The sequence below is a fragment of the Bombina bombina genome, chromosome 1 (genome assembly GCF_027579735.1).
Source record: "Bombina bombina isolate aBomBom1 chromosome 1, aBomBom1.pri, whole genome shotgun sequence".
Taxonomy (NCBI): Eukaryota; Metazoa; Chordata; class Amphibia; order Anura; family Bombinatoridae; genus Bombina; species Bombina bombina.
Genome location: NC_069499.1, coordinates 1,351,892,097 through 1,351,916,866, shown reverse-complemented (window position 1 = coordinate 1,351,916,866; position 24,770 = coordinate 1,351,892,097). Strand labels below are relative to the sequence as shown.

General features: G+C 39.0%; 1 protein-coding gene across 2 annotated transcripts in view; it reads left to right on the top strand.

The window, feature by feature from the left end:
• The first annotated feature begins 4,002 nt into the window (after positions 1–4,002).
• The window catches only part of FDPS (farnesyl diphosphate synthase), a 39,120-nt gene continuing 18,352 nt past the window's right edge, over positions 4,003–24,770 (top strand). Inside the window, exons 1-5 of one of the 2 annotated variants that reach the window (XM_053703246.1) lie at positions 4,003–4,100; positions 20,701–20,850; positions 22,036–22,176; positions 23,768–23,848; positions 24,287–24,409. In XM_053703246.1, coding sequence (XP_053559221.1) covers positions 20,725–20,850; positions 22,036–22,176; positions 23,768–23,848; positions 24,287–24,409 — 471 coding nt within the window. In that variant the 5' untranslated portion in view covers positions 4,003–4,100; positions 20,701–20,724. Of the gene's footprint in view, positions 4,101–12,263; positions 12,421–20,700; positions 20,851–22,035; positions 22,177–23,767; positions 23,849–24,286; positions 24,410–24,770 lie in introns of those variants that run through there. The other variant, XM_053703236.1, reaches the window with a different exon arrangement.

The following is a 24,770-nucleotide window of genomic DNA, read 5'->3' as shown; positions in this document are numbered from 1 at the left end:
GGAGGGCCCCCACACTTAAAAATAAATTAGCCCCTAGTAAAATAGTCAGAGATAAGATTTCTAGCCATAATCCTAGTGTAGACATAAATAGGACTTTTCTGGGCAATTTTCTACCTAGGAATGGGGTATACAAATGTATGAAGCCTAGATGCAATATGTGTAAGGTGGTCAAAAGTGGGACCAATACATTCTCCTCCAATCACACAGGGGAACAGTTCAAAATCACTAAAAGACTATCATGTGAATCTACCTATGTAGTATATTTAATTGGCTGCTCCTGTGGGGTACAGTACGTGGGGCGAACCAGTCGCACTATCAAGAAGCGATGGAGCGAGCATACATTTAATATCAAAAGGAAATTCCTTAAACACAGTTTATCTAGACATTGTGTATATGCACATAAAGGAAGTCTTAAAACAACTTTCATATTACCCATTGAACAAATATCACGAAATAGTCACAATCCTATGTTAACTTTACGTCGTAGAGAGACTTATTGGATACACAAATTACATACTTTAGTTCCTGATGGTTTGAATGAATGTGTCGATTTAGCGGCATTTGATTTATGATAATTTGTGATCCATACTCTCTTTTTGACTTTGCATACATTGTGTAGATTTACCACTGTATCTTTAGGGCCACACATATACACATACTATGATATTCATTTTCCCCACACATTTAATCATATTCACTCATATACCACTTAATATTTAGATCGGCTTTGATTAATGACCTTATTATATCATATTTCGCAATTTTGAGAGTCATGAATATGTAAAAATTCTTCATATTATTTAACATCACATCTCAAATTCTTTCCCAAGTCACTCTTATACTTTCACATATATTAGATTAATAGATTAGTTGTTAGCTACACATACACACATATTATTATATTCACTTTCCCGACACACATATAATCACATTCACCTATATACTACTTAGTATTTATATCGGCTTTGATTAATGATCTTATAAAATTTGAGCATCATAACTATATATAAAAAATCTTATTAATATTTAACATCACATCTTATTTCTTCTCTAGTCACTCTTACACTTTCACATATATCAGAATAATAGATTAGTTATTTCATGTACACTTTATATGTGGAACATGAAATAGTTTAATATTAATTGTTGATATATTATTCTTACATGTCATATGACCTGAAGTTACATTGCCATAATGTTAGTGCCAAAACCGTTTTTATTATATGATTCTTTAGGAGTCATCAAAAAACATAGTCTTTAACATCATCATGCTTTGTGCAAAAGAGCTTGTCACTATGAAACAATTATGGTAGCTAGATCTAGACTTGCTATCTACATAACGTTTTTCGCTAGCATTTTATAGCACACTTAGGTATGATACACTATATTTGCCCACTGTTAGTCTCGCTTATTATGAGTGAGTATCCCAGTGTGTTTACAATCTGATTAACACGCCTTCTTCATGACGTTATTAACCTAGCTCTGATCTACCAATGACTACGCTCCCTGATTTGCCGTATATCCTTGTGTGTTTACTATTTGACCAACACGAACTCCTCATGACGTTTCAATCTATCTCACTTCTGATAACGGCAACGCCCCCTAATTTGCCGAATCGCTTGTTACACACATTAGTGATTGACAGGTCAGCATTAGACATGCGCACTAGACTCAGACAGACACCACTGATCTAACATATATGAAGCTATCTAAAATCTAAACCCATAGAGTAAGTCACACCGAATGCAATCGCCTAAGAGAGTTTACTACATCTCTGAATTTGCCAAGGTATCTGTATTGTTTTTTGCTTTTGAATAGGATGTTTATTTTGTGACTAGATATATTGTTGAAATGTAAATATCCATCTGTGAACATTATGTTAGTAGAGAGCATTATAGCAGTAGGCCTTTAGTCACATGATTCGTAAACATTTAGGATACACTTGTATAGGGGTTATACTATTAATATACAATGTCTTGATCACCTATTTTCTGTATACTTTGTTTATAATGTGGACACATGCATGTAATGTTTTTGTTTAATGAATTTGATTGGCTATCACTGAGTCCACAGTCATCTAAAGCCACTCCCATAACAAGTGTTGTCAATTATTTTAATTGGTTTGATAGGTATATATAGCAAGTGTTTTATAACTATTTTATTAAGCCTGATGAAACAGCCATAGGCTGAGAAACGCGTCGCTTGTGATTCATAATATTTTAATAAAGCAATTTTAATATTTTAAACACTTGCTACCTTTTATCTGGAATATTTTGGACACCTTGGGCCTCCAGAATGGTTTGGAGGACTGTAGTTTCCTGATTGCCTTTTAACCAAGTCTATTGGGTGACTGAATTGACCCCAGCCTGCTCTATTAGCATCAATGGAGATGCTACAACAAATGTGAGTGCAAACTTGTACATCTGTCTGCATATACTCTTGGCTAAACAGTACTAGGCCATATTGGCACCCTGTGTCTCTCATATCTCCTCTATACAGATTCCACACTAATCTCAGGAGGTCAGTCTGCTGGGTGACTGTTATAGATCCCAGACTGCTTCTACAGCACCATTTGAGGTGCTTTAATATATGTGAGTGTTTCTCCTTTACACATAAATATTATTTTTTTGGAACAAACAATATTGGGCCATGTGGCGCATCTGTATCTTCTTGTTTTTTTAGACTAAGCTTCCATTTTGCTTTTAATATAGTTGTGTGCTTGAAAGAGAGTGCCAGACTTTCTATGTTAATATGTGGCAGCAGACTTGCTTATGTGAACTTGTTCCACATAGCCCAAAAAGCTGCAAAACCACCTTCATAAATTTACCCCTTGGTGGAGTTGAGTGTTTTCCACGCGTGTGGACAGGGTGGGTGGAGGAGTAGTTACGTGTGTTTCATGAGCAGGGTAAAGGCATAGGGAGGGGGAGTTGCAGGTGTTCCGTTCCGAGGGCAGAGCCAAGTGGTCTGGGGTGTGGTTAACCCATTGGGTGTGCAAAATAGAAGATTGGGAGTGCTTGGCACCCCCTAGAACCACCACTGGCCCTAAACCAAACTAACCATAGCCATAACCCACTCCAACATTTCTTGCTATCTTACCACCTCTACTGGAACGCTATTTCATGAAGCAACACCATTTCTGTAGTCACATATACTCAAGATAGGCATGATACCCTTACTTTAAAGGTACACTTGTAAGAAATAAGTAAAATACCACTGAAAAAGAGACCATACACTGCTCATATTTTAAATAAAATTGTCCAGGCAAACCACTTTTTAAAAAAAAAAAAGTTTGGAGAACGTAGTATTAGTATCTGTGAGTCACCGAAAACTCTACCAATTGATACTGTGCTGAGTGTCAGCAGTGAGCATCAGTCTGTAGTTTCATTTCATAGGCCTAGCTGGTAACATCTGAACTATGTGACACTGTGGTGTGTGAGTACATTTAATTTGCCTAGCAAGATAATCTATACAGAGGTTTCATTTTACATAATATATGTGTATTGTGATTGTGCACGGATTAAAATACTATAATTTTGATCAATATTACGGTGAACATTAAACACAGACTACTGATTAATTAACATGGGAATTCAAATAAATGTATGCTAATTGTTTAAGAAGTGCGTCACTTCATTTTATTTACGGTTATCACGAATTGGATATAGCCATCTATTATTTGTAAATCAGGTGGCTGAAATGTATCTTCTTGGCTGCAAGACAAAGTAGTAGCCAATAAGGTAACAGAAAACCGATACTCTTCTTTACCAGATTGTGCCCCTGGTTCGTTGGGCGGGGCAATGATGCTACCATATAATCGCCAGAGCTTCAGATTCGTTGCTTCATTAAGGGCTCATCCTCATACGATAGGTGTGACCAATCAACATCACTGACATCGCATCAGCTGCGCCTGATTGGTACGCCCACTGAAGCTGTCAGAGAAACCTACCGCACTGTATAATGGGAGTTGTAGTCTATTTCGATCACCACTTTAAAGAAAAAAATAGCCGATGGACTTTAAATCCCATCATGCATCGCATAAAGGAGCCGGGTTTAAAGCACTGAACTAAGGAACTTGAGTGCACAAGGGACCAGAAAAAGAGGTAATGTGATGGATAATCTTAAAGGGAGGAACATATATTTGTGTTCGAAAGTATTAAAAGAAGGGGAGAGAGCTAATATGTGGTAGGAAATAGATCGGATTAAATATATTGTATGTGGGAGAGAAAATTAGTGTTTAGTGAGAGTACTGATGCATATGGAGGTACTCATGAGGGGAAACAGTATAATAAACATGCGGGATAACCTGCAATCGGCAGTGTAATTATATCCAGTGGCTCAGTCTAGACTTTAAAGTATTTTTCTATGTTGTTATAGCATATGTACATATCCACAGCAGCAATGCACTACTGGGATATAGCTAGTGATTGGTGGCTACACACATTTGTCTCTTGTTATTGGCTCACTAGATGTGTTCAGCTAGCATCCAGCAGTGAACTGCTGTTTTGGAGCTGATTTTATATATTTAATCCATTTGTAGAGGTTAAACACATAGGTATATGCAAGCAATGGTTCAATAATAAAATGATCTATCATATTAGACCCATTTTCTTTTTGCACATTTATATCCCTTTAATTGCTAAAGGAAGTTTGTGAGTGTATGCACAAAATGCATAAGGAAATAGATGGTTAAGCCTCCACTTGTTTCTGTTGCTTAACCCTTTGAGTGCTAAGCTGAATTTTTAATATTTTTCTGTTTTTTACTATTTTCAAAAACATTTTTTTTTAACTTTTTTATTTTTTCCCCCAGATCCCCAATACTTATACTACTGGAAAGGTTAGGCAATTACCTTTCCGATGGTGGGCCTTGGGGGTCTGTAGCTGCTTAGATCCCTGAAATACAGGTTTCTAAGCAGCATGCCCCCTTTCCCTATACTTTGTATTGCCAATTTTAAATAAAGTTGCGCTGTGACGTCATTGCGCGTGATGTCACCGCACGTAATGTGAAGCCCCAGCGATGCCTGTCATTATGCAGGCCCGATCGCCGGGGTAGGAGCGGATGGGGGCCCCCAGATTGCAAAAAAGGTAGTTGAGTGCTAATGACGGCCGTCATTAGCACTCAAGGGGGACACTGAACCAAAAAATGTTCTGTCATGATTCAAATAGAGTATGAAATTTTAAGCAACTTTCTAATTTACTCTTAGTATACATTTTTCTTTGTTCTCTTGCTATCTTTATTTTAAAATCATGAATGTAAATCTTAGCAGCCAGCCCATTTTAGGTTCAGCACCATGGATAGCCCTTGCTTATTGTAGGCTTACATTTACCCACCAATAAGCAAGCATAACCCAGGTTCTCAACCAAAAATGGGCCGGCTGCTATGCATCACATTCCTGCTTTTTAAATAAAGATAGCAAGAGAACAAAGACAAATTGATAATAGGAGTAAATTAGAAAGTTGCTTAAAATTGCATGCTCTATCTGATTAATGAAAGAAAACATTTGGGTTTAGTGTCTTTTTTTGGTGTTCTTTTTGTTAAACCTTGTGACTGCTGTTTTCATATGCAAAAAAGAAAAAGTAATTGTATTGTGCTACCAATCTTCTTTATCAAAGACCATCTTTCCCATAAAACAGATTTTTAGGGGAGAGATACATTGTGAAAGGTTTTAGTAAAGGAGGTGCATTGTACATATTGGAAGGGAGACTACAATGGTAGCTTGTAGTGTAGGTACAATAAGACAGGTTATGTGGGAAGATGGGTGCGAGGATTTGGGGTGAGGTACAATACAATGCATTCTGGGTGCAGAAAAGAATATGTACATAAAGATGTTGGTTGAACAGTAAGGTGTGCAGTGGTGGGGGAGAAGGGACAATAACAGCAGCAAGTAAGATGGGTTGTGACTGATAGAATGGGGTTAAAATGTGCTTTAAAGGGACAGTCTACACCTATAACAACCTTAGCCCTTAGCTACAATCTTTTGCTGACAATTGTATTGAACCCCTGCATCCATATTTTCGCTTATTAACTCACCCACATTTTCTCAAAAGAAGTTTATATTTCATGATTCAAGTATGGCCGCCAAACTCCTCCCAATAGCTTCTCCTCCTACCTTATCAAGTGGTTCTCCTTCCCTATAACACTCGTGCACGGAGCACCTAGCGACGTCTTAGGACTCTAACACGCATGCTCGTAGAGATGCAGCTCGAAACCGGAAGTCTGTCAGCGTTATCTGAGCAAACCCAAAAGCGCTCCCTTTTTTTGCGATTCCTCCGTTGATTCTAACACTCTGAAGTACTTCTGATATTTGAATGCAGCAGAAACATAGATAAAGTTTGGTTCCGGATAGTTGGTTTCCAGTGATGTTGCGCATGCGCGAAGCACTGAAAGCGCGTTACAGTATTTTAATCGGTGATCAATTTTCTATTGGACAGTTGAAAATAAGAGAGTGGGTGATGTATTGGGTAGGTGGAGCGGAACGGCCATTTCTAACCGTCGGAATATAACTTGTCATTGAGAACAAATCTGGATGTGTAGATGACTCAATATGGTTGCAGGGGTGAGTAATGAAAATCAGAAAATAATCTAACGGATGGACTAAGGTTGTTATAAGTGTAGACTGTCCCTTTAATTTGAAGCTGTGCAGTAGAGCAGGTGTATGAACATTGACACCTGTAGGGAGAGAAACATGCTTCTAAATGATTTGAAGAAGCGGATAAAGTACTGGTTTCAAAGGAACAAGACAAAAATATGGTGAGACCTGCTGTGTTACGGGTTAGAAAATGTGCCTGTGGGTTGATGTGAAGTGTAGTGACACAGTTATTGGAAGAATGGGCTTTATGATTGGGGATCTGATGTTGGGAGATCGGGTAGGTTGTGGGGAATAAGGACTACCAGACTATACATGAAGGGAGATAACTGTTTATGCGAAATACCACTTAAAGGGACAGTTTACTAAAAAATGTTCTCCCCTTAAATTTGTTTCCAATGATACACTCCAGCAGGTAAAGTGGATTAATTTGTTTACAAGTATTTCCATTACCCTTATATTGGCATTTTAAATAGCATATTTAGCCTGTGGTATCCCAACCCATCCTGAAAGTTTTTGGCCTCCAGGCCAAGCTGTGTTAATACAGCCAGTAGAAGAAATTACACTCCCAGTGGGTAATAGAAGAGATAAGGTAATAAAATGTTATTTTTTCATTGTTCTCTCCAAGTATTGCTGATTGGTTTACAGACAGATATAAGATAAAGAAGCAGGTATATGTACATAATGTGATAAAGTATTGAGATCAGTTTATACCTACAAGCTCAACCCATGTTATTAGGTTGTGGCTTCAAAACACAAAATCAGCTAATTCAACTACACAAATAAGCCTTAAAAAAGCAAATCTCATACATTTTATACTCTGCAGCTGGTAAAAAAAAGTAACTGGTAACACATTAAGGGAAAAACAATTTTATAGTATACTGTCCCTTTAAAGGGATAGGAAACCCCCCAAAATTGTATTTTTTAAAACATCATATTTTGTTGTACAAGTCGTCTAATAACACCTATTAGCCAATTTTTATCGTTTAACTGAAAATTGGACTTGAAAATATAAGTTCTGCCAAACCCTTCTTTTGCTTCATTATGCTGTCTAATTACAGCGTTCTACCTAGGTAGAACTATGATGGCGTCCCGCATGCGCATTTACATTAAGTTTAGGCAACGCATGCGCATATCTATCTTCTCTCCTGGAGTTTCAGCCGCCACGTCATCATCACCTTGCTGCCGATGAAGAGGCACTGGACATAGGAGTGGTAGTGGCTCACCAGAGCGCTCAAGCCCGGCTGACGCTGTGGATGTTGCATGTTTAACTTTTTGACCCCCATTCAATTGCTCAGATTGACAACCGGAAGTCAATGCAAGCTGCCTAAAACAGCAGCTGGATAATGAGTAGCAAACACGCTGTGCCTGAAAAGAGCAGGTACACAAAAATGGAGGACTGGGTGACATTTCATTTTCGCATGCGAGTGCCCACACATTAGATTGCGCATGCCGAGATTGAGGAAAAACTGTTATTTAAATATGCAAATTAAGGGATCAGTGCTGAAGCGCCATTGGATGAGGGGATGGCATACATTATGTATAACTAGAGCATACATTTATGGGCGGTCGTTACGGCCGTTTACAAGGCAAATTAAAATATAATTTTTCTAAACATTAAAGCTTTGTTTCAAGGTAAGAATTAATTGGTAATAATCTATGAAACTTTAACTGTGTGATAATATATTTTTTATAAAGTTACAAAAGTAAATATTTCTAACCCTTTAACAACATTAGTCCTCTTTTGTATACTAGCTGTGAACCAGTAAATACGTTGTCACACATTTTTTGTGGGACACTATTGTTAAAGGGATAGGAAAGTCTAAATTAAAGTTGCATGTTTCAGATAGAGTATGTCATTTTAAGACACTTTTAAATTCACTTCTATTTTCAAATGTGATTCGTTCTCATTATCCCGTGTTGAAAAAAAATATGCACATATCCGACACAAGTGGGAGTTAGCTGCTGATTGGTGCCTACATACTTATCTCTTCTGATTGGCTAAATAGATGTGTTCATCTAGCTGCCAGTAGTGCAATGCTGTTCCTTTTGCAAAGGATAACCTGAGAATTAAGCAAATTTGATAATAGAAGTAAATTGGAAAGTTGTTTGAAATTGTATGTTCTATCCAAATCATGAAATAAATTTTGGGGGTTTCCTGTCCCTTTAAAGGAATGTGGACGTAATAGCATTTTATTAATACACAAATGTCCTTGGTAACCATATTAAAATCCTGCACAGGGGATAAATACACAATTAAAGGAACATTTAAATACCTTGTAATTACAAGATTTCCTACAGTCTATGAATAACTAATTCAGTGTGAGAGACATGAAACACACAATGCCTTCCAATTACTATTAAAAAAAAAACAACAACTTTACAATTCACTTTATTCTCTTGGTATCCTTGTTGAAAAACAAGTAGGTATGAGCCTAGAGCACTATATGGCAGTAGTTTAGCAAGATTGTTTTTAAGTTATGTATTGTGGAAACATTGCTGCCATCCAGTGCTTTAAAAGCATCATTGCAAAATTGTTGATATAAAGTGCTCCAGACACAAGCACACAACCTGCCTAGGTATTCTCTCAACAAAGAATTACCATGAGGATAAACTAGATTTTATTTGATTTTTTTTTCATTTAACCTCATCTGAATCATGAAATAAACATTTTGGGTTACATGTCCTTTGATTGCCTTATTTGCAGGAGCCAATCCAGATTGGTACTGGAGAAGACAACGCTAGCCATTTTGCTAACAAATTCTTCTTTGCTGGGGGGTTAGTTATCAGATCACGCCTTCTGAGGCCAATTAGGGGCAGATATGTGGCAGGGTTAGGTTTGTGAAATCTGCAGTGTGCACTTCCAGTTTTCAGCATTGGAAAACCCACAATTTCCAAACTTAAAGTACAGGAAACAGGACAAAAAAATAATGAAAGTATATTGCAAAGGTTTTTTTTTTTATGGATAATGAAGCATTTTGTGTTACAATCTCCTAATTTTGCAGTCTTTTAAATGGCTCCTTAGCCAATGCATTGCTACTTATGTGCAGGAACCACATGTTCATCCAGAAATGGCAATGCATTTGTAGCTGGCAATCACCGACTGTGTCCTGACTCAGAGGAAATTCTGGAGCATGAGCTGTTTGTATATGTTATACAGGGGGGTTAAAGGGAGATGAGACCCCATTTGTCTTTTTCAATTTAAAGTGAATGTCAATTTGGATGAATTAGTACCCGGTTTTTAATAAACCTATTAAAAACAAGGGCACTTTAATTCATCAAAATTGACATTTCACTCCTTTTCTTCAAAAACATATCTTTTAAAGGGACAGTCTACACCAGAATTTTTATTGTTTAATAAGAAAGATAATCCCTTTATTACTCATTCCCTAGTTTTGCACAACCAACACTGTTCTATAAATACACATTTTATCTCTGTGATTATCTTGTATCTAAGCATATGCAAACTGCCCCCTTATTTTAGTTCTTTTGATAGACATCCAATTTAGCCAATCGGAGCTGGCTCATCTGAACTCCACGTGCATGAGCAGAGTGTTATCTATAAGATACACATGAACTAACACCCTCTAGTGGTGAAAAACTGTCAAAATGCCCTGAGAGAAGAGGCGGCCTTCAAGGTCTTAGGAAATTAGCATATGAACCTCCTAGGTTTAGCTTTCAACTAACAATACCAAAAGAACAAAGCAAAATTGGTGATAAAAGTAAATTTGGAAAATTGTTTTTAAAATTACATGCCCTATCTGAATCATGAAATATTTGTTGGACTAGACTGTCTCTTTAATCCTGAATGCCACTGCAGTGATTCCCCCGGCAGTCAGAAACCTCTTCTGACGTCAGAAATGACGAATCCGGCTTCCTCCAATCACGACTTTACCCCAGGGGGGGATCATGGCCTGATGCAACGCCGTGATTGGAGGAAGCCGGATTCGACATTTTGGACCCGCAAAGAAGACTTGTGAAGTGTGGAGGAAGCGCTGCAGCGGCTGACGGGATTAAAATGTAAGTTTTTGAAGAAAGGGAGTGAAATGTCAATTTTGATGAATTAAAGTGCCCTTGTTTTTAATAGGTTTATTAAAAACCGGGTACTAATTCATCAAAATTGACCTTCACTTTAAATGAAACGTAATATTTCTAACAACATTCCACTGTACTTTTAGTATCTATTTTACTTGGTTATGTCTGTTTCCTTTGTTGAAAAGAACACCTTAGTAGGCTTCGGAGCAGCAATGCGCTACTGGGAGCTAGCTGCTGCTTGGTGGCTGCACAAATATGTCTCTTGTCATTGGTTCACTCAATGTGTTTAGCTAGCTCCCAGTAGTGCATTGGAAAGTTGTTAAAAATTGTATACGAACCATGAAAGGCAAGTGTTTGTTTGTTTTTAATGACATTTTAAATACATAGTTTAAAGGGACACTGAACCCAAATCTTTTCGTTCTTTATTCAGATAGAGCATGCTATTTTAAGCAACTTTCTAATTTACTGCTATTATAATTTTTTCATCATTCTCTTGCTATCTTTATTTGAAAATCAAGACTGTAAATCTTAGCAGCCAGCCCATTTTCGGTTTAGCACCACGTATAGCGCCTGCTTATTTGAGGCTGACATTTACCCACCTATAAGCAAGCATAACCCAGGGTCTTAACCAAAAATGGGCCGGCTGCTATGCATCACATTCCTGCTTTTTAAATAAAGATAGCAAGAGAATGATGAAAAATTGATCATAGGAGCATGCTTAAAATTGTAATGTTGCTTCTGTGCTCATCCTAGCCAGAGACTGTGTAGTTTGGTACAGTCTTTGAAAAGGTAGTGTGTGTGTCCCATAATAATCTGGAGGTGATAAAGCCTATAAGATTCTGGTTTTAACAGTTGTAATTAACCTTTATAATGCCTTATTATTTTTAGGGCTATCATATTTAGTAGAAATATTATGGTGGTAAGGGAAATGTCTCGTTTTGGGCAGATGCTATATAATCTGTTCTGTTGGAGTAGTAATTTGTGGGTTTGCTGTATTGGTGATGTCGTTTGTTGGAACTGTGTAAGATTTGGGGAAGCTGTATTATTACTTGTGGGGTTTCAGTTTTGGAAGATGAGTAATACTATAGGTGCAAAGCAAAATATAATTTGGTAAGAAAGTATCTGAATACTGTTGAGGGTTGGAAAAGACCTGTTTAGAAGAGTGATCTGGGTGGATGCAAGAAAGATATCCGACTTGGGAGGGACGTAGAAGTGTTAGCCCGAGATGGTTTGTTTAGTGGCTGGGTGTCAGATCTGAAGATGTTGCTATAACTACCCTAGCTTGGGAAATGTACCGTTTGGGCGAGGCACTGCTACAGGTTGAGGGGAGTATGTGATTTGGGAAAAGAGTTTTTCTTTTTTTTTCTATGCTCTGTATTTAATATATAAGGTAGGAGATTTAGGAAACTCTCTCCGTTATTTGGCTGTAGACATTTTAGCTTTGTGTAATCTGCTGCTGTCCCTGGTTCTATAACGAACATTCGAGTTGGACGAGGAGCACCGCTGTTATTGGTTAATAGAGAAATCACTGTCGGGAGAGGTTTTGTAGACGCTGTGCTCATCCTAATTTATTCAGGCCTCGCCTCCTCCTCCTCCAGAGTAACGTCTTCGGTTGTTACCCCGCAAGGACTGACGTACGGGGGCGGGGCAGTGACGCTTGGAGCCTCCGCTTTAGCTCCGGATGTGGCTTCACCCGCTGAACGTTGCCGCGCTCAGGCTCCGCCCCCTTTCCGGTGTCATCTATTCTAAGTTTAACTGGTACAGCCGAAGAATCGTATCTACGAGACCATGCAGCTTCCGGGTGTGTTTAATTATTTCCAGTTAAATAACTAGGTCACATAGTGTTATACTTCCGGGAAGAGGGATTAGTGCTAAAGAAATTCAGTAAATCCCGCATCAGGTCCATTATTGATGGTGCGCTCTCAAAAAAAATAATCCTGTGTTACAAATAATACCCGTATAAAATACATGAGCTGTGGGAAATCTCTTATTTTAGCGTATTTTATTATCTATGGGAGAAACAAGCGTTTTAAATTCCCAGCCACTGTTGATGTTTTCTATACAATGTTTCTTAATACAGTGTTGCATCTTGAAGAAACTGCACAGAGAGCTTCTAAAACGAAAACTGCACTGTCCTTAGGGCAGATATTGACATACTGAATTCAATCTCTTTTCTATTAACCCTTGCAATGCCATAAGATATAAACTATTAACCCCATTACTGTAGGCAATAACGTGTTAATTTTACAGGGCATAAATACTACTTACTGTATGCAATAAAGGGTTAATTTTACAGGGCATTATAGTAGTTACTATAGGAAATAAAGGGTTTATTTTACAGGGCATGATACTATTTACTCTAGGCAATAAAGTGTTAATTTTACAGTGTATAATGCTAGTAAAAAATGAAGGCATGAAATGGTTAGCTTCACAGTTTTACATGCTGTCTGATTACTTGCAACATTGTATAAACATTGTGTTACCATTGAGAGTACTGAGAATAAAATACACTAAAATACTAAATTGGGCAGATGCTCCTAATAAAATACGCTAAAATAAGAGATTGATCCACTTTACCTGCTGGAGTGTATTAAATTGTTTACAAGTTTTTCCATTACCCTTATATTGGCAATTTAAATAGTTTATTTAGAATGTGGTATCCCTACCCATCCTGAGAGTTTTTGGCCTCAACCAGTAGAATAAATTACACTCCCAGTGGGATATATTAGAGATAAGGTAATAAAATGTTGATTTTCCATTGTTCTCTCCAAGTATTGGTGATTGGTTTATGGACAGATATAAGACAAAGAAGCAGGTATATGTACACAATGTGATAATGTAATGAGATCTGATTATACCTTTCTGATCAAAAAAACATGTACATGCATTGGTTGATATACAGGATGTTGTTATAGTAAGCGTTGTGTTGGTGGTAATGGCCAGATCTAGCAGTTGAATAGTTATGGAATGGTGAGGAAGCTATAGCAGACTTAAAGGGACATTAAGCACAAAATAAATGCTAGATAGAAAGATGCATTCAAAGAAAAGATCAGTCTGAGAATGACATTTAGAGTTATTTTTAAAGTTTCATTAACTGTTGAAATATTGACAAAATAATTGTGAAGTTTTAGTGTCTATAAAATAATGGGAGCTGCCATGTTGTAACTTAGGTTACCTTCTCTTCAATTAAGGATGGTTATAAACAGGTCCCTAGAGTTTACAGACAATGGTTGTGTGGAATATGTGTTCTGCACTTCCATTTCTAACAGGAACTGAAAAGTTCACAATTTCCAAATGCAATTACAGGAAAAAGGGGACAAAATAATTATTAAAGTATATTGCAGACATTTTTATATATACAATTTATCATTTTATATTACCATCTAAAGTGTTTAATGTTCCTTTAAGGGGCTAGTGGGATTGTAATTACATCAGCAGTAATACAGATTTCAGGGGATTGAGTGGTAGTAGTAAGGGGGGGGGGCATTAATAGCTTGGTCAAAGAGATATTAATCTTTTAATGGGCATTCATTCAGTCAGAGAATGATGCTGGATTGACATTTCTTATGAGATAAATATAAAAGTCTATAACATTTTAGATGCTATACAGTGTTCTCAACAAAACAAATGTTGACAGACAGATGGAATCATCAAGTAGCTAGATGAGGGCAGTGTAATACTAATATTATAAGATTTTCAGTTATTTATAAATGTTACTTAAAGGGATACTAAACCCATTTTTTTTTTAATTCTTTCATGATTCAGATAGAGAATGCAATTTTAAGCAACTTTCTAATTTACTCCTATGATCAATTTTTCTTCATTCTCTTGCTATCTTTATTTTAAAAACCAGCAAGAATGTTATGCTTAGGAGCTGGCCAATTTTAGGTTCAGAACCCTGGATAGCACTTGCTTATTGATGGCTTTTTTTAGCCACCAATCAGCAAGCACTACCCAGGTGCTGAACCAAAAATGGTCCGGCTCCTAAGCTTTACATTCCTGCCTTTCAAATAAAGATAGCAAGAGAATGAAGAAAATTGATAATACGAGTAAATTAGAAAGTTGCTTAAAATTGCATGCTCTATCTAAATCATTAAAGAAAAAATTGGGTTTAGTGTCCCTTTAAGCGTTCCAAAGCACACATTCATTGTATAATTTTGTATAAATTGATTTAATGATAATTTGTGTAATAAACTGGAAATAATAGTTCATGGGGAGAGCACTTGCAAATGAGCTGCATAACCTTCCAAAAAAAGATGTAAGTGGAGAAGAGCAGAGGGTCTAGGACTGAAACTTGATGGGGTTATGGCTAGAGTTGCCACCTAGTGTCAGGGTGCCAGGAATCAGACTGAGACGAGAAGTGCAAAATTAATCACACATTTATTAATAACAAACAATAATAAAAAGTCCACAAGTCAAATAACAAGCCAGGAGTCAAAGCCAGAGCTGGTAGTTAGACGAGCCAAGTCAGGAGCCAAAGCGAGTAGTCAGATGAGCCGGAATCAGGAACAAGGAGAACAGCAGAGTCAGGAACAAGCCAGGAATTGGGAACCAGAAGAGACATCAGACAGCCAGGTAATACACAGGAACTCACAAACCGGTCTGAGACAACGCAAGGGCAAAGCATACTGAACAGAGGCCCTTTAAATAATAAGTGATGACATCACAATTCTGAGACTGCAACCTGTCTCACACGGATAAAGTACACCAGTCCGACCATAAGAGGGCGTGCAGGAAATGAGCAGCATCAGACACTCTGCACCAGATTCAGTAAGAGGTGAGTAAAATGGCTGCCAGCAGCACATGGCAAACAAAAGCAGGCAAAAAACCCTGACAGTACCCTCCCCTCAATGACCCCTCCCCTGCGGGAGGACAAAAGGCTTATTGGGGAAACGGGCATAGAGTGGGGGGGGGGGGAGTATGAACATCAGAGGAGGGAACCCATAAACGCTCATCTGCACCGTAGCCCCTCCAGTGAACCAAATACTGTACGCAGCCCCTGTACATACGAGAGTCAATAATGCAGCCGACCTCATATTCTTCATGGTTGTCAACAGAGATAGGATGGGGATGAGGCAACACAGTGGTAAACCGATTACAAACCAATGGTTTCAAGAGGGAGACATGAAAAACATTGGAGATGCGCATTGCGGGAGGAAGGTCAAGAACGTAGGCCACATGATTGACCCGTCAGAGTATTCGAAAAGGACCAAAATAACGAGGAGCCAGTTTATTGGAAGGCAGACGAAGGTTCAAGTTGCGGAAGGACAGCCAAACCCTCTCACCAACCTAGTAGGAAGGCGCGGGCAGACGCCTACGATCAGCCTGGAACTTTTGGCACAGCATAGAACGATGAAGGCAATCCTGAATCTGCACCCACGTGGAACGGAGTTGCCAGAGATGCTCCTCCAAAGCCGGAATATCCTGAGACATGAATGAATCGGGCAACAAGGATGGTTAAAACCCATAATTCGCCATAACCGGGGATAACTGTGAGGAAGCATTAATAGCACTATTACGAGCGAACTCTGCCCAAGGTAACAGTTCAGACCAATTATTGTGGTGATCTGAGACATAGCAACGGAGGAACTGTTCCAGAGCTTGATTAGACCGTTCCGCAGCCCTATTGTATTGAGGGTGATATGCCGAGGAGAATGAAAGCTGGATTCCCATTTGAGCACAAAAGGAATGCCAAAATCTGGAGACAAACTGGCTACCCCGGTCCGACACTATCTCCTTGGGTAACCCATGTAAACGGAGGACCTCCCTGGCAAAAATTGAAGCAAGTTCCTGAGCGGTAGGCAGCTTCTTCAAGGGAATGTAATGTGACATTTTAGAAAAACGGTCAACCACCATTAGGATAACAGTATTGCCATTGGAAACAGGGAGCTCGATAATGAAATCCATGGAAAGATGTGTCCAAGGACGCTCACCATTAGCAATAGGTTGAAGAAAACCCACTGGAAGATGTTGAGGAGTCTTATTCTGTGCACAGGCTGAGCAGGAGGCAACATACGCTGCAACATCAGAAAGAAGACCTGACCACCAGAATTGTTGAGTGACAGACCAAATCATTTGGTTCTTGCCCGGGTGACCTGCGGCTTTAGGATAGTGGTAAGTGTGCAAAAGTTTAGTTTGAAGATTCTCAGGAACAAAGCACTTACCACTAGGTTTCTCAGGAGGTGCATTGGTTTGTGCAGCCAGGATCTCCTCCCCCAAGGGAGAAGTCAAATTAGTATGTATGGTAGCCAAAATATGGTCAGGAGGTATAACTGGAATAGGTACAGACTCCTCCTTGGACAGAGGCGAAAATTGTCGAGAGAGGGCATCAGCCCTAACATTCTTACTACCAGGCAGGTAGGAGACCACATAATTAAACCAAGACAAAAATAGCGCCCATCTGGCCTGTCAAGGTGACAAACGTTTTGCTTCGGATAGATAAGTCAAATTCTTGAGTTCAGTAAGAATGAGCACTGGTACTCTAGTACCCTCGAAGGTGCCTCCATTCCTTAAGTGCCAAATTTATGGCCAGTAATTCCCTGTCGCCAATTTCATAATTGCACTCCGCTGGAGACCATTTCTTAGAGAAGAAACCGCACGGATGCAAGGAACCGTCAGGTATAGGACATTGAGACAAGAGGACACCTACTCCAGTCTCAGACGCATCAACCTCAAGAATGAAAGGTAGGACAGGGTTAGGATGAGCCAGAACTGGAGCGGCAGCAAAGGCAGTCTTAAGACTCTCAAAAGCCTTATTGGCAGTAGTTGACCAACGGAGTGGATCATTCTCCTTACGGGTCATGTCAGTGATAGGTTTGACCAAGGAAGAAAAGTTTTTTTTTTTTTTTTTTTTTTTTTTAATAAACTTCCTATAGTAATTGGAAAAGCCCAAAAGACGTTCAATAGAGCAGAGACCAACTGGGCGAGGCCACTGCAGGACTGCAGACAACTTGTCAGGATCCATGGAGAACCCTGCAACAGAGATTACATAACCTAGGAAGGTTACTTGAGTCTGATGGAACTCACATTTCTCGAGTTTACAAAACAAGCCATTCTCACGTAATCTCTGAAGTACCTGTGTAACATCGGAATGATGATCCTCAAGAGTGGGTGAGTGTATGAGGATATCATCTAAGTACACCACAACACACTGTTGCAACATATCTCGTAGGACATCATTAATAAATTCCTGGAAAACATCTGGAGCATTACATAGGCCAAAGGGCATTACAAGATACTTATAATGCCCGCTCCTGGTGTTAAATGCTGTTTTCCATTCGTGGCCCTCTTTAATCCTAACGAGATTGTATGCTCCTCTCAAATCAAGTTTAGAAAAGACCGTAGCTCCCTTGAGGCGGTCAAAGAGTTCCGTAATGAGTGGAATAGGGTAAGCATTCTTAATGGTAAGACGATTAAGACCCCTATAATCGATGTATGGTCTTAACTCGCCACCCTTTTTCTTCAAGAAGAAGAAGCCAGCTCCTGCAGAAGAGCAGGATTTGCGGATGATCCCCCGGGACAGAGCATCTGCAACATATTGCTCCATAGCACAATTCTCTTCAACAGACAGAGGGTAAACCCGGCCCCGAGGAGGAATGGCTCCGGGTTGCAGGTCTATGGCACAATCGTAAGACCGGTGAGGAGGCAACGTACCGGCACGCACCTTGTAGAAAACATCTAGGAACTCTTGGTACTCCTCTGGCAATTGAGATACCGAAGAAGTGCACAAGACTTTGACTGATCTCCAAAGACAAGTGGAAATACATTGCGGAGACCATGACAAAATTTCGGACCTGCGTCAGTTGAGACTGGGATTGTACTTTTGGAGCCAGGGATAACCCAGAACAACCGGAAAATGCGGAGAGTTTATCACCTGGAACTGGAGGGTTTCAAAATGGAGAGCCCCAACAGCCATGGATAACGGAGCGGTTTCCTGAGTAATGAGTGCAGGCTGAAGGGGCCTGCCATCAATGGCCTCAAGAGCAAGCGGAACGGACCGAGGCAATACAGGAATGGAGTGCTTTGATACAAAAGCACTGTCAATGAAATAGACTGCAGCACCAGAGTCAACAAGAGCCTGGTTGACTATGGAGGAGTCCACCCAGGAAAGGACAACCGTGACCAAAGGTTTCTCCTTTAGCGGTTCCGGGGACGAGGATAAACCACCCAAGGTCTGGCCCCAACAGGACCTTAGGTGTGAGCGTTTCCCGGCCGTGTAGGACAAGACTTTAAAAGGTGGCCCTGTAACCCACAATAGAGGCAGAGCCCCTCCCTCCTCCTAAAGGCCCTCTCCGCCGCGGAGAGACACTTGAATCCCAACTGCATTGACACAGCAGTACCTGGTGACTCGGGACCAGGAGGCATGGGAGGAGAGGGAGGCATGAGTGGGAACGAACATGTAGGAAACAACGGAACAGGAGGGAGTGCTCCTTGAAAGAGGGCCTCTCACTTAGTCTGATGTCAATTAGGATCGAAAAAGACACCAATGCCTTGAGATCCTCTGGTAAATCTCTGGCAGCAACTTCGTCTTTAATTGCATCAGAGAGCCCATGAAAGAAGGTGGCAACAAGGGTTTCATTGTTCTAACCTACCTCTGCGGCAAGCGTACGGAACTCAATGGCATACTGAGCAGCAGATCTCGTACCTTGCTGAATGGACATGAGTCGTTTAGCAGCAGAGGAGGAGCGAGCCGGAACATCAAATACCCTTCGGAAGGAGGCCACAAATTCAGGGTAATTAGAAATCACAGGGTTATTAGTCTCCCACAAGGGATTAGCCCAGGCAAGAGCTGTGTCAGAGAGTAACGAGATGAGAAATCCCACCTTAGCTCTGTCAGAGGAAAAGGAGGTAACATCTCAAAGTAAATGCCAACCTGGTTCAAAAACCCTCTGCACTGAATAGGATCGCCTCCATATCCCTGAGGTAGAGGTGCCGAACCAAACATACTCCTGGTAGGACTAGGTGCAGCAGTGGAAACAGGAGCAGCCATAACTTGTGGGACACTCTGGTCCAAATGTGCAGTGCAAGTCAGCAGGGTTTGCAGGGCTAGTGAAAATTGATCCAAGCGGTGATCCTTTTCATCCATCCTGGAAATGATGGTAGGTAAAGGTGGATTATTAGCACCATCAGAATTCATGGCCCTTGCGTAATGTCAGGGTGCCAGGAATCAGACTGAGACGAGAAGTGCAAAAATAATCGCACCTTTATTAATAACAAACAATATTTAAAAGTCCAAAAGTTAAATAACAAGCCAGGAGTCAAAGCCAGAGCTGGTAGTCAGACGAGCTGAGTCAGGAGCCAAAGTGAGTAGTCAGACGAGAGACTATGAGTACGGCTTTTTAGCCGAAACGCGTCAGTCTGTTGCTGTTTGGGGGTATTATCCCTGTTTATTTTTAATGTGTATTTGAATTAAAAGTCAAGTTTTACTTATACAATTTGGTGAAGTACTCTCTTTTTCCAACAGTACGTATGAACCAATGACCTATACAGTTACCATTCAGTCATTTGCAAGTGATTGCCTTATTTGGAGGAGCCTATCCAGACTTGCTGCCGAAGGACACATGGCTTGCAGCTGTCATTTTAACTATTGCATTATTTTTCAAAGGGTTAGGCATGTGAAGTGCAAAAATGTGCTCTACTAGTTTTCAAACATTTTAAGAGTAAAATTCTAGGCAAAAGAGACAAAATGTATACTGCAGTATTTTTTGTTTTGTGTGTGTGTGTATATGTATATGTGTGTATATGTATGTATGTGTGTGTTCCTTTAGGGAAAGCACAATCTCACCAAATAAAATATCCAAATTTATTAGGTCATTTAAAAGAGGGACATAACGTTTTGGCACGGCATTGTGCCTTTGTCAAATGTCAACACATATTCAAAAATTGTACAACACACTTATTAAAAACATACCCCTTATAAAGGTGAACTGAAGATTCAAATTACCGCCACATATATATAGAATAGCTTTGTGGATGGAGGGCATATATGTATGTGTGTGCGTGTACAATCGCTATGTGCTTTTGTGTAGTTAATTTCTATGACTAGTTATAAAATGGTATTTTTTATCATTTGTTTCCTTAGGCACAGACATTCAGCTCTTTTACCATGTCTCCTCAAGCCTCAGATGAGCGTCAGGAGTTTTGCAGCTACTTTCAGCAGATTGTAAAGGATCTCACTGCAGAAGACTGGGGGCACCCAGAGGTGGGAGCTGCTATTACCCGCTTAAAAGAGGTGAGGTTGCCAGAACAGGGGGGGGGGGGGCATTGGATATATAATACTGTGTACAGGTCAGAAGTGTATTTAGTTGAAATATTTTTATTGGTAATTTCTCTATTTCAGTGGTTACATACAACACAGGTTGTAGAGTTAAACATATACATCACTAGACAACTGCTTGAAACAGGAATAGGGAACATGAATTTTTTCCTATCTTTATTGTCTTTCTCTAATGCTGACAAATCTCAGCAGGTTTTTAGATATTACATTGAAAATAGAGAAAAAGAAGTGTAGTTAGAAAAGAGAAGGGGGGAGAGGAAAAGAGAGGAAGAGGGGGGCGGGGACAGTTGGTCACCCATGGATAGCCTGAAAAAAGTTTAGTATTTACACTGTTGAAGCTGTACAGATTATCCTTGTTAGCTTCAGAGAGTACTTTGTTAGCCCATCAATCGGAAAGTAAAGCAAAGCTTGCTCCTTAGTAAGTTCAACTCAAGTGTCAAAGAGTTTACTCAGTAAGTTGTTGGTGGCTTCCATACCCATTTTATTTTAGGGCATGTGTAAGTAAGTTCCTTCTACTGGGCATCTTCTATAGCAATTATGTGATTGTAGAGCCTCAGCACTGTTGGTAGCGTGTCTAAATCTGCTTGGGTGTAGGTACCACCTATATGCCACTTTAATATAATTTTCTTTTAAGTTAGCACTATTTGAGCATGCTAGACCTCTGCTTAGGATGTCTGCCCGTTCCTCGTTATCCCTTGAAAATTGCCCTTCTTCCTCCAATTTTTGGATACATTTTAGTTTGTCAGAGAGGAACTTAGTATTTAACGTTATATAGGCGTGAAATAGCTTCTTTTAATCTTTTGGAAGAGACATATAATGATTCAAAAAAAGTGTCAGCTGGGCAAATTTGGGAATTACAGATTTCGTGGACCCTCGAGGTTAGTTGGAGGTAGTGAAACCAAGAATTTGGAAGTGTTGGTGTGAGATCTCTATACAGGTCAGAAGTGTATTTAAACAGTGTAGTCTAATACATTTTGTTTTCCTCTCTATACATTTTAGGACCATTATCTTTCATGCAACACGGCTTTCCTTTTTATCTAGCACTCTTGTTCTGCAACTGTGCTAATAAGTAATAATGGCAATAACATGGATGTTGCATTGTGGCATCATGCTGATAACCTAGCTTTCATTTGCTTGCAGATACTGGAATACAACACACCAGGGGGGAAATGTAACCGTGGCATGACTGTTTTGGCTGCCTACAGAGAGTTGGTGGGTCCAGATTTGCAACAAGATGGAAACCTTCATAGAGCATTGGCTGTGGGCTGGTGTGTGGAGCTAGTAAGTGCATGAATACATAGTATTTCTCCTGTCTTTGGGGTTATTAAAAGTTTCATGTGTACAGCAGGTAACATGTCACATTTTCCTTTATCAAGGAAATCAAGAAGATACAGTGAAACACTAGCTTTACTGATTTTCCACTTTAAAAATAGCTCAGTAAACAATGAAGCTAACAAGGCATACAATATGATAAATATAATATTTCAATAAAAAAATCTACTTTAAAATAGAGGATATTTGTCTTATTGATAACCCTTTATAGTGACCCATTTCATTAATTGGCAACAATTACATTTAATGAGCGAATTGAGCTTTTTAGTGCAAAACACCCTTGTCTTAGCAATAAACTATATTGATATAGTTTTTGAATAATTTTTTTAAGATCTCACACATCCCCCAGATAACTACATTGAGGCATTAAAGGAGCATAAATGTCAAAATGTAACTTTCATGAATAAGTTACAGTATAAAATTTTAATAGACCTTTCAATGTACTTTTATTAAATTTACTTTGTTGTCTTGATATCCTTTGTTGAAAAGCATACCTAGGTAGGCTAAGGAGCAGAAATTCACTATGCTTCTGTGTTCAAGTCAGGGCTGTCCAATAGGTGAACCAATTTCTGCACACTTCAGACACAGACAATGGCCTCAGCAGTGGCAGCAAGAAGACGCCAGTTTGTGAATGTGGCACAAATTGTATGTCTCAGTTATGGCTCAGAAAAACCCTTCAGCTGCCCTGTTGCTAGGTCCCAGCAACTCAGAAACAGACTTTAAACACACAGGGCATGTTATTATTGCACTATTGCTAGCACTTATCACATCTCAGCATTTTCTTATCTCTACGGACTGAGGTTCGTCATTTCTATGTGTCTATGTACCTAAAGATTCCCAATAATACTACAATAGAAAAAGTCGTCCTAATTATACCAAATACAGTACAAATCATAAATGTGTGGTGTCTGAGAACTTTCAAAGATAATGTATTGCCTTATAACAAGATTATCATTGATTAGAATAACTATCTATAATACTCTTTAGTGAGAAAAAAAAATCTTCATTTATAAATCTGCACAAGAGGCTTTTAATTTGCTAAATTTGGTTTTATTCTGTGTTGTTTTTTTTTCTTTATTATTTTTATTTTAGCTGCTGAATTATAATGCTCACTTATATTGCTCAATGAATCAGTGAATATTGCACTTAAAGGGACACTAAACCCAAAAATATTCTTTCATGATGCAAGTAGAGATTACAGTTTTAAACAAAATTCCAATTTACTTCTATTATCTATTTTGCTTCATTCTTTAGATATCCTTTGTTGAATAAATAGTAATGCACATGGTGAGCCAATCACACGAGGCATCTATGTGCAGCAACCAATTGGCAGCTGCTGAGCCTATCTAGATATGCAATTCAGCAAAGGATATCAAGAGAATGAAGCAAATGATATAATAGAAGTAAATTAGAAAATTGTTTAAAATTACATGCTCTTTCTAAATCATGAAAGAAAAAAAAATGGGTTTCATGTCCCTTTAAGTGTTTCCCCTGAGTTACAGAATGTCTGCCTTATCACTCCTCCTTTATCTGCTTCTAGCTGCAAGCTTTCTTTCTGGTGGCTGATGATATCATGGATAACTCTGTGATGCGGCGTGGCCAGCCCTGCTGGTACAAAAAGGTAAGTATGTATTCTAGATTTAAAGTTGCAGTACAGTGTGTTCTAAACATGAGCAGTATATGATAATGCAACTTGATGCTAGAGTAGCTATTTACCGGAGTGCTGTCATAAGAGCTAAAACAGTGTAAAACTTTCTTAGGATGGGGCACAGGATCTGATTGGCTAACACAAGGCAAGAGAGACATTTTAGATTAGAGGAGGTTAGAAGAGGGGTTATTGTGATAACCAGAACAATTCATGTGGATCATTGATGGCAGCATCCATGCCAGGAAACTGAATTCTTGGAAGGAGAACCTGGCACGAAGATGGTAGTAAATACTGTTATATTGAAGAAGAGATGGGAAAAGTTGTTGAGAGATGGGATGTTGTCACAGGGTACTAAGGCCATGTTGCTCTGAGCATTTTGCAGATGCTAATAAGACTCTCTTCCTCACACAGGATGGTATTGGAATGGATGCCATCAATGATTCCTTCCTGTTGGAGGCCAGTATATATCGCATTCTAAAGAAGTACTGCCGGGGGCAGCCATATTACTTGAACCTGATAGAGCTATTTCTTGAGGTGAGAACCGTACAGATGTTGCTTTGTTTAATGTAGAAACACGGAGGTAAAAGACCAATATCTCAAAATATGTCATTATTCTTTGTCGCACCTCTCCAATAGATTTAAAAATAAAAAAAAATAACAGTATATAATTATGGGTATTCCTGAATGAAAGCTTTTATCTTGTATTTTAATTCCAAGGTAATATAATACTGTTGTCTAGTTACTTAATGTTGAATCTATTAACATTTTTTTTTTAATACAGAACCACATTTACTTTTTAATCTGTTTTATTAATTTTCTGTGTTCTGAATTGCTATGAGTAACACTAATAAATTAATACAAACTATTAAATACAACTTATGAACTTGGCTGAGTG